Source organism: Chiloscyllium plagiosum, chromosome 12 (assembly GCF_004010195.1).
Source record: "Chiloscyllium plagiosum isolate BGI_BamShark_2017 chromosome 12, ASM401019v2, whole genome shotgun sequence".
Classification (NCBI taxonomy): Eukaryota; Metazoa; Chordata; class Chondrichthyes; order Orectolobiformes; family Hemiscylliidae; genus Chiloscyllium; species Chiloscyllium plagiosum.
In genome coordinates, this window is record NC_057721.1 from 87,313,374 (window position 1) to 87,324,532 (window position 11,159).

Below are 11,159 nucleotides of genomic sequence, written 5' to 3' on the forward strand. Positions count from 1 at the left end.
AATGCAATGTATTGAATAAACCTAGATTGCTGTTAAGTCTTTCATCTTTCAAATGGGTTGCAGGTTTCAGTTTATTAATTTGTAAATCTCAGAACTACTTCCAAGTCACATTTCCAAGACATATAAATCTATGGGATGAATTTGCATGTGAAGAATTGTATTTGCAGATATGTTCCATTTTGTTAAGAAAGCACACAATCTGTGGGCAGTCAGTCCATGAGGCATTTTATAAATTCCTACTTTGTAAACAGAACCTGTCTGACTCAAGACAGAGGGTAGTAGTTGATGGCAAAGGTTCATCTTGGAGTGCCGTCACTAGTGGTGTTCCGCAAGGATCTGTTTTGGGACCATTGCTGTTTGTCATTTTTATAAATGACCTGGAGGAGGGGTTAGAAGGCTGGGTGAGCAAGTTTGCGGATGATACGAAAGTCGGAGGAGTTGTAGACAGTGAGGAAGGATATGGCAGGTTACAGCGGGATATAGATAAGCTGCAGAACTGGGCAGAAAGGTGGCAAATGGAGTCCAATGTAGCTAAGTGTGAGGTGATTCACTTTGGTAAGAGTAATAAAAAAATGGGGTACTGGGCTAACGGTCGGATACTTGGTAGTGTGGATGAGCAGAGGGATCTTGGTAAGATCGTATGAGGAAAGGCTGATGCACTTGGGGTTGTTTTCATTGGAGAAAAGAAGGTTTAGGGGTGACTTGATAGAGGTGTATAAAGATGATTAGGGTTTAGATAGGGTCGACAGTGAGAATCTTTTTCCACGTATGGAGTCAGCTATTACAAGGGGGCATAGCTTTAAATTAAGGGGGGGTAGGTATAGGACAGATGTTAGGGCTAGGTTTTTTACTCAGCGAGTCGTGAGTTCATGGAATGCCCTGCCAGTAGCAGTGGTGGACTCTCCCTCAGTATGGGCATTTAAGCGGACATTGGATAGGCATATGGAGGATAGTGGGCTAGTGTAGATTAGGTGGGCTTGGATCGGCGCAACATCGAGGGCCGAAGGCCTGTACTGCGCTGTATTCTTCTATGTTCTAAGATTGGAATACAGACAGACTCTTTCCTTACACTTTTAATGCACTGTCTGAACTGAGATGTCACTTTTTTTTATATAAAACCTTAAGTTTTCTTGGGAATGTGACTTGAAAGAAGTTCTGGGATTTAAATATTAATAAATTTAAACCTTCAACCCATTCTAAAAGATGAAAGACTTAACAGCAATCTCAGTTTGTTCAATGTATCGCATCAGTTGTATGATACTATGATCTTTTGCTATACATTCTGTGTCCTATGATCCTGCTCCACTAGCTACCCGACGAAGGAGCAGTGCTCTGAAAACTTGTACTTCCAAATAAATCTGTTGGACTATAATCTGGTATTGTGATTTTTAACTACAAACTCAGCCAGTGTTGGCTTTCTGTTGTCACTGAATATTAGACACACAGCATCAGAGGCAGTGGGCGCATTTGCCACACTGTGATGTGGTGCTCAGGCAAAGCCCCACACCCGCCTCCCCATGCACCTTAACAGTGAGTCAATGGGGTAATTTATTTGTTCTTTATTTGATATACCAAACCCCATGGTTATCCTCATTACCCTCAGGCTGACCAATGTAGCAGTTACTATCCATCCTGGGCTGTCCTCAGGAGGTGGATGCTGACAGTTTTATCCCTTACTGCAATAGGCTATATCGGTGCAAGGTCTCATCCTCAAGGACTCTTAAGAATCAGCTGGCCTCAGAATCACATGGAACTTTGTTCTCACAGTTCAGTGCAGGGCTGAGGATTATTTAACTGGGCTTGAATGGCTTTGACATGGGGACCAAATGTCCAGTTGCTATACCTGTTTACTAATCAACAGATAGTTGTGAAAGTGTGTGTCTGAGGAAGACACAAGGAGGTGGCAGACAGGGATAGACAGTGAGTGAGTGGTTGATGCGAAAGTGGGATGTTGTCCATGTTGGAAGGAAGAATAAAAAGAAGTAGTGAATTATTTCAGAATTCTGCAATTTCTCTCTATTGAAGTACAGAGGGGTCGTAAGTGATTAGAATGGCAAAGGGAATATTTATTACAGGGAAATGGAATGTAAACATTGGGATTGTTTTGCCACAGTTGTACCGGCTGCTGGTGAGAGCACATGAGGAACAGCATGTAAAGTTATGGTCCCCTTCTTTCAAAAGCATAATTTCTGAAGAAGGGTCACTGGACTGAAAACATTAACTCTGTTTTCTCTTACAAATGCTGCTGAGTTTCCCCAGCAATTTCTGTTTTTGTTTCATAATTCCATAGAAAACAGTTTTGAGAAGATTCAGGTGACTGATCCTCAGGGAGGGGAAAATGAGGATTGCAGATGCTGGAGAGCAGAGTCAAAGAATGTGGTGCTGGAAAAGACAGCCAGTCAGGCAGCATCCAAGGAGCAGGAGCGCTTGAATTTTCCATTTGGTTTGAGGAGTGGATCCAAGGCTAGTATTTTAAACTTAAGTGATGATGATGAGGGCATGAAAGCAGAACGGACTAAAGTGAACTGGCAAATTAGGTCAAAGGATAGGTCACTTGAGATTCAGTGACTGATATTTAAGGGGATATTTCAAAATATGCAGAATAGATCCTTCTAATGAAAAAAAATTCCCAGGGGAGGGCCCACCATCTGGGGTTAACTAGAAATGTTAAAGTTAGTATCAGAATAAAAGAAAAAACACAAATTTGTGTAAAGTTTGGGCAGAATTTTTCTTAAAAATCAAAGAATGACTAAAGAATTAATAAGGAAGGAAAAATTAAAGTATGAGCGAAAACAAGACAAAAATATAAAAATAGTTATGAAGAGTTTCAATAAATATTTAACAAAGAGTTAACAAAATGAACATTGTTCTATAAAAAGTGAGATGGGAGAATTGATAACAGATAGCAGATGAATTGAGCAAGTATTTGCATCATTCCTTGCTGTAGAGCTCGGAAGCAGCAATAAATCAGGAAATGGTAGGGAAAAAGGAATTTGGGGAAAATCGCATTCACCACTGAGTAAAGTGTCAGAGCTGGGGCTGACATGCTCTGTTCCTAATGGATTTGATCTGGGGTTTTAAAAGAACTGACTAGTGAGATAGTTGATGCATCGGTTTCAATTTTCCAAAAAAAGTGATTTGGGAAAGGTTTCACTATATTGGAAAATATTGTATGTTCTAAAACGGAGGAGAGAGAAAACAAGATCTGACAGCCAGTTAGCTTAATATGTCATAAGGGAAGTATTAGGAACTGTTACTAAAGGCGATTTAACAGGGCACTTGGAGAAGTTCAGGGTAATCAGGCAGAGCCAACATGGTTTTGTCAGAGAGAAATCATGTTTTTTTAAATAGTTGTTTGGTTGTACAGTACAGGCTTTAGGTGTTGCTGAAAGAAAGATACATTTTGTTGAAGCTTTTCATCTTGTACTTATCAGGACACTTTGCAAGAATACCAATTCATGGAGGAAACCAACATTTATTCTGCATGAGAGGAGAGTGCTCGTTGATTGGGAGGTGGACTCTGATTGATAGAAGTGTCATGGAGAATGGACAAGCTAATGATAGAGTTAGGGATGTAAATGCATTGGAACCATTTCAGGGAAGGTTTTTTTAGACTAATACTTGGAAGAGACAGTTGACTTAGGAGGAAAGGTTGAATAGGCTCGGTCAATACACACTGCAAGTCACTCGATTGAAACAGGTCATATCTTGAAAGGTCTTGGTGGGGTTTGGGGGAGGGAGTTGACAGATGTTGGAGAGTTTGCCTCCTCTTCTAGGATAGTCTCGAACAAAGACTGTCTGTTTAGAAACCAGGAGTCAGCCATTTAAGATCGGGATGAGGAGTGTTTTCTTTTCTCTCAGAGCTTTTAGTCTTTGGAACTCTCTTTCTGAAAAAGTGGTAGAAACAAAGTCTCTGAATTGTTTTCAGGCCGAGGTAGCTAGATTCTTGATCAACATGTTTTATGTTGTCTCGTGGTCAGTATACCTTTAAGAGACTGCTCAGAATACCATCACTGCATCATAATAGAGTCATAGAGATGTACAGCATGGAAACAGACCGTTCAGTCCAATTCATCTGTGCCAATCAGATATTCCAAACCAATCTAGTCCCACCAGCCAGCACCTGGCCCATATTCCTCTAAACCCTTCCTATTCATATACCCATCCAGTTGCCTTTTAATTGTTGCAATTATACTAACCTCCACCACCTCCTCTGGCAACTCATTCCATACACGTACCACCCTCTTTGTGAAAAAGTTGCCTTTTTCCTTTATATCTAGTTCTGGACTTTCCCAATCCAAGGAAAAGACCTTGTTCATTTACCCTATCCATGCCTCTCATGATTCTATAAACCTCTATAATGTCACCCCTCAGCCTCCGACGCTCAAGGGAAAACAGCCCCAGCCTATTCAATCTCTCCCTCTAGCTCAAATCCTCCAACCCTGGCAACATCCTTGTAAATCTTTCCTGAACCCTTTCAAGTTTCACAAAATCCTTCCAATAGTAAGGAGACCAGATTTGCACGCAATATTCCAAAAGTGGCCTAACCAATGTCTTGTATAGCTGCAACATGTGTTCCCAACTCCTGTACTCAATAATCTGATCAATAAAAGAAAGCATACCAAATGCCTTCTTCACTATCCTATCTATCTGCGACTCCACTTTCAAGGAGCTATGAACCTGCACTCCAAGGTCTCTTTGTTCAGCAACACTCCCCAGGACCTTACCATTAAGTGTATAAGTCCTACTAAGATTTACTTTCCCAAAATGCAGCACCTCGCATTGATCTAAATAAAACTCCATCTGCCACTCCTCAGCCCATTGGCTCATCGCATCAAGATCTCGTAATCTGAGGTAACCTTCTTCGCTGTCCACAACACCCCCAATTTTGGTGTCATCTGCAAACTTACTAACTATACCTCTTATGGCTCCCATCGAAATCATACATATAAATGAAGAAAAGTAGTGGACCCAGCACCGATCCTTGGGGCACTCCACTGGTCACGGGCCTCCAGTCTGAAAAACAATATTCCACCACCACCCTCTGTCTTCTACCTTTGAGCCAATTCTGTATCCAAATGGCTAGTTCTTTCTGTATTCCACGAGATCTAACCTTGCTAACCAGTCTCCCACGAGGAACCTTGTCGAATGCCTTACTGAAGTCTATATAGATCACGTCCACCGCTCTGCCCTTATCAATATGTTACCTGAGAGTATGAAGCAAGCATAGTAGTGGGAGGTTGTGCATGGAGTCAGAGGAGGTAGGGGAAGTGCTAAATTAATATTTTTCATCAGTATTCACATTAGAAAAAAACAATGTGGTCAAGGAGAACACTGAGATACAGACAACTAGACTGAATGGGATTGAGTACATAAGGAGGAGGTGTTAGCAATTCTGTAAAGTATAAAAATAAATAAGTCCCCTGGGGGGATGGGGTTTATCCTAGAATTCTCTGAGAAGCCAGGGAGGAGATTGCTAAGCCTCTGGCTTCCATCTTTATGTCGTCATTGTCTACAGGAATAATTCCAGAAGACTGGAGGATAACAAATGTTGTTCCCTTGTTTAAGGAGGGGAGTAGAGACAATCATGGAAATTATAGACCTGTGAGCCTTACTTTGGTTATGGGTAAAGTGTTGGAAAAGGTTATAAGGGATAGGACTTATAATCATCTACAGATGAATAAGTTGATTAGGGATAGACAACACAGTTTTGTGAAAGATAGGTTGTGCCTCGCAAACCTTATTGTGTTCTTTGAGAAGGTGTCCAAACAGGTAGGTGAGGGTAAAGCGGTTGATGTATATATGGATTTCAGTAAGGCGTTTGATAAGGTTCCCCATGGTAGGCTACTGCACAAAATATGGAGCCATGGGATTGAGGGTGATTTAGCAGTTTGGATTAGAAGTTGGCTACCTGAAAGAAGATAGAGGGTGGTAGTTGATAGGAAATATTCATCCTGGAGTTCAGTTACTAGCGGGGTAATGCAAGAATCTGTTTTGGGTCCACTGGTGTTTGTAATTTATATAAATGACCTGGATGAAGACATAGAAGTTGGGTTAGTAAATTTGTGGATGACACTAAGGTCGATAGAGTTGTGGATAGTAACAAAGGATGTTGTAGGTTACAGAGAGACATAGATAAGCTGCAGAGCTGGGCGGAGAGGTGACAAGTAGAGTTTAATGTGGAAAAGTGTGAGGTACTTGAGTTTGGAAGGAGTAACAGGAATGCAGAGTACTGGGTTAATGGTAAGATTCTTGGTAATGTCGATGAGCAGAGAGATCTCAGTGTCCATGTACGTAGACCCCTCAAAGTTGCCACCCAGGTTGGTAGGGTTGTTAAGAAGGTGTACAGTGTGTTAGCTTTTATTGGTAGAGGGATTGAGTTCCAGAACTATGAGATCGTGCTGGACCTGTACAAAACTCTGGTGCGGCCGCACTTGGAGTATTGCGTACAGTTCTGGTCACCACATTATTGGAAGGATGTGGAAACTTTGAAAAGGGTTCAGAGGAGATTTACCAGGATGTTGCCTGGTATGGAAGGAAGGTCTTAAGAGGAAAGGCTGAGGGACCTGAGGCTGTTTTTATTGGCGGGAAGAAGGTTGAGCGTTGACTTAATTGAGACATATAAGATAATCAGAGAGTTAGATAGGTTGGACAGTGAGAGCCCTTTTCCTCGGATGGCGATGGCTAGCAGAGGGGACATAGCTTTAAATTGAGAGGTGATGGATATAGGACAGATGTCAGAGGTAGTTTCTTTACTCAGAGAGTAGCGGGGCATGGAATGCACTACCTGCAACAGTAATAGACTCGCCAACTTTTAAGGGCATTTAAATGGTCATTGGATAGGCATATGGAGGAGAATGGAATAGTGTAGGTTAGATGTGCTTCAGATTGGTTCCACAGGTCAATGCAACATTGAGGGCTAAAGGGCCTGCACAACCCTGTAATGTTCTATGTTCTAAAGATCTCCCAGTCCATCTTATCTTTGATTACTTGAAGCGTGACACTGCACTGTAATAGCTTAAGTTAGCCCAGACACTCAATACCAGAGGAATATAATGTTTGTATGTAGTTAGTTACTATTGTCTGTTGGATCCTTCAATACCACAATATTCATACCCGGTTTTGTATGTTACAAGAGCTAAACTAAGTAGTACAACATCAGGTGAAATAACTGTTGGAGGCAAATTCACACTATGGTAACAGCAATGGCTGTCCATAAAGGACTCTGATACCTAGCAATAAATACATGAAAAACTAACTGAAGACCAACTGGACAAAGGACAAATCATCAACAAATTGGTTGAAATGACAACTCCTGGGACAGTGGAGTAAGGCTGTTCTTTCCACACCAAACTGATCTTGGCTTTATCAAGTTAGACTTCATGAAATTTCTTTCCAATTTATTCTATCATTTAGCAAAGTGGATTTCTTGAAATGGACGCCAATAGGTTTTGGTTTTAGTCTGTTTTAAGATGTCAGAAACATAATTTGGCAAAGTAACCTATGTACATCATTTTCAAGGAAGCAAACAATTTAACAGTTCTGTACAGATGTTTGATCCTGGGATTGGTCTCCGATGGTCAGTCAGGTTCTCTGTGGGACTGAGATGAGTTGGTCAGAGAGCACACAGTCCTGCAGCTTGTCTCAGTGAAGCCCTGTGACCTTCTGTGACTGTGTCTCAGCCACATTCTCTTTCTCAGAGGATTTGGATTATCCTGTGTCAATGCTCAGGTGCCCAGGAAACTGCCCTGCTTTGGAGACAGGCTGGAACACAGACGTCTCTGTCTATCTTGCGGTGATCCTGAGAAGGTCTTCGGAAGGATGTAACATTCACCTTTTTGGCTGTTCTTGCTGTTCTTAATGGATTACTGTTACATTCAATCGACAGACACAAACCCATTCCGGATCTTGTTACTTTGGCAACAATGTGAACAGGTACCTGTTCATTTCCTGCTTCAGCTTTAAGACTTTAGCATTTGTGATAAACTTTGTGAAACTGCAGGTCAAGTCCTGTAGAATCCAGCTCAACAATTGAGTGGCACTGCGCGGAGTGAGAGATCAGTGAGGCTGGTGCTGACTCCGTATGTTGTGTATGTGTATGTGGCTCCTTGAGGCAAGGTGAGACCAGGAGTCTTAGTTTGTGGTCACAGCTAATTCCAAGTGTCCTTTCTGTCAACCTCACAGGTGAAGCCGTGCTGGAGTGTTGCTGTGTGTCTGTTGAAAGGAGTGGCTCTGATAAACCAACTCTTCACTTGGGGACACCATCATTGAACACAGACCCTCATGGCTTTTCAACACACTGCTGAAATATTTCAGCTCTTCGTTCAGCTGTTTAATTTCCTTCCTTAAGGCAGCATTTTCTTTCTCTAAGTATTCACTTTCCTGCAGAAGAAAACAAAAATAAAATATTGGAGGACCTTTCTGAAAAGTTTTATCAAGGCTTAAAGGTTGGTGTGGGAGAGAGGATTTGAATTGCTGGAACGTGGACAAGTTCTGGGAAAGTGGGAGCTGTACCGATGGGATAATGTTCACCAGGGCCATATTGAGATTAACGTTCTAGCAAACTGTATAACTAAGAAAGTAGAGCAGGCTTTAAACCAGTAAGAGTGAGGAGTAAGTACCGAGGGAAGATGTGATACATTAAAGAGAAATGATAAGGCAAGAGAGTAAGGTAGCAATAAGAGAAGTTATAATGAGAGGATGACAGGAAGCAGCAGAGCGTATAATCTTCAGAGTGTGCCAGCAGATAAAGCTAGAAGTTGTGAAAATGGTACAAAGACGGAACTAAAGGCTGTATATCTGCACATGGCATTTGTAATAAACAGATGAGTGGTATGCTCAAATAGAAATAGATTTTTCAGATCTGATAACCAACACAAAGCAAGGAGTGCAAAATGTCAAATACAGGAACCTGAATGTTGAAAGTCTCTTGCAATATTTGGGGAGGACAGGAAGTTAAAATAATTGAGGAAGGGTAGCTACGTTAATTAGGAATGACACTACTACAACAAGATGTAGAGGAGCTGATGTTGGACTGGGGTGGACAAAGTTAAAAATCACACAACACTGGGTTATAGTCCATAAGGTTTAGCTTTCAGAGCGCTGCTCCTTCATCAGGTAGCTGTGGACCAGGACCATAAGACAGAATTTATAGCAAAAGATTACAGTGTCATACAACTGAAATAATATTGAACAAACCTAGATTGCTGTTAAGTCTTTCATCTTTTGGAATGGGTTGCAGTTTTCAGTTCATTAAATAGAAGTAGAACCAGTCTGTCTCAAGATTGGGATACAGACAGATTCTGACCTCACACCTTCAATGCATTGTCTAAGCTGAAGTGTCACCTTTTTTTTATAAAACCTTAGGTTACCTCAAGAAGGTGACTTAAAAGAAGTTCTGGGATTTACATATTAATGAACCAAAACCTGCAACCCATTCTAAAAGATGAAAGATTGTTCAATACATTATTTCAGTTGCATGACACTGTAATATTTTTCTATAAATTCTGTGTCTTGTGGTCCTGCTTCACAGCTACCTGATGAAGGAGCAGTGCTCTGAAAGTGGTGTTTCCAAATAACCCTGTTGGACTATAACCTGGTATTGTGTGATTTTTAACTACAACTACAACAAGAAAATGACCTTACTTCCAAAGACCAGGATGTAGAACAGCTTTGGGCATAGATCACAAATAAAATAGTAAAAAGCCACTCCTGGGTGTAAGTGTACAGGCTCTTTAACAGAAACCACCTCATAGGACTGAAAATATCAGAAGAAATAATGTGCTTTATGAGAAAGATAGAGATTATTTTAATCAACTTATACCTTGAACATATCAATTGGCAAAGACAGCCTGGGAACTGAAATCTGAAAATATTGTGAAGACAGTTTCCTAGAGCAGCATGTTCTAGAATCAAGCAGGAAGAAGATTTCTATTTTCAAGTATTTATTTATTATTGTGGAAATCACTGGCTGGGCTAGCAGTTATTGCCTGTTCATAGTTGACCTTGAGAAAATGGTGGTAATAAGCCATCTTGAACCACTGCAGTCCATTTGCTGTAGGTAGACCCGCAATGCCATGAGGGAGAGAATTCCAAGATTTTGATCCAGTGACATTGAAGGAATGGCAATATATTTCTAAGTCAGGATGGTGAGTAGCTTGGAGGGGAACTTGAAGGTGGTGCTGTTCCAATGTATCTGCTGCCCCCATCCCTTTAATTGGAAATTCTTGTGGGTTTGGAAGATGTTGTCTAAGGATCTTTGGTGAATGTCTGCAGTGCACCTTAGAACATAGATAGAACATAGAACAATACAACACAGAACAGGCCCTTCGGCCCACGATGTTGTGCCGAACATTTGTCCTAGCTTAAGCACCCATCCATGTACCTATCCAATTGTCGCTTAAAGGTCACCAAAGATTCTGACTCTACCACTCCCACAGGCAGCGCATTCCATGCCCACACCACTCTCTGGGTAAAGAACCCACCCCTGACATCTCCCCTATACCTTCCACCCTTCACCATAATGTTATGTCCCCTTGTAACACTCTGTTGTACCAGGGGAAAAAGTCTCTGACTGTCTACTCTATCTATTCCCCTGATCATCTTATACACCTCTATCAAGTCACCCCTCATCCTTCACCGTTCCAACGAGAAAAGGCCTAGCACTCTCAACCTATCCTCGCATGACCTATTCTCCATTCCAGGCAACATCCTGGTAAATCTTCTCTGCACCCTCTCCAAAACTTCCACATCTTTCCTAAAGTGAGGCGACCAGAACTGCACACAGTACTCCAAATGTGACCTAATCAAAGTCCTGTACAGTTGCAACATCACCTCACGACTCTTGAATTCAATCCCTCTGCTAATGAACGATAATACTCCAGAGGCCTTCTTACAAACTCTATCCACCTGAGTGGCAACCTTCAAAGAACTATGTACATAGACCCCAAGATCCCTCTGTTCCTCCACCTGACTAAGAACACTACCATTAACCCTGTATTCCGCATTCTTATTTATCTTTCCAAAATGGACAACCTCACACTTGGCACCTAATCTAGTCCCATTTGTTAGCAGTTGGCCCATATCCCTCCAAACCCTTCCCATTCATATACCCATCCAAATGCCTTTTAAATGTTGCAATTGTACCAGCCTCCACCACT

At 41.5% G+C, this 11,159-nt stretch overlaps 1 protein-coding gene and 1 long non-coding RNA gene across 5 annotated transcripts in view; one reads left to right on the top strand and one right to left on the bottom strand.

The window, feature by feature from the left end:
- Window positions 1-8,178: 8,178 nt before the first annotated feature.
- The window catches only part of batf (basic leucine zipper transcription factor, ATF-like), a 14,509-nt gene continuing 11,528 nt past the window's right edge, over window positions 8,179-11,159 (bottom strand). The window contains exon 3 of the mRNA XM_043701488.1: window positions 8,179-8,382. Within this exon, the coding sequence (XP_043557423.1) occupies window positions 8,179-8,382 (204 nt within the window). The remainder of the gene's footprint in view (window positions 8,383-11,159) is intronic.
- The window catches only part of LOC122555459, a 61,796-nt gene continuing 59,000 nt past the window's right edge, over window positions 8,364-11,159 (top strand). For all 4 annotated transcript variants that reach the window (XR_006313279.1, XR_006313278.1, XR_006313280.1 and 1 more), the window contains exon 1: window positions 8,364-8,447. This is a non-coding gene — a long non-coding RNA (uncharacterized LOC122555459). The remainder of the gene's footprint in view (window positions 8,448-11,159) is intronic.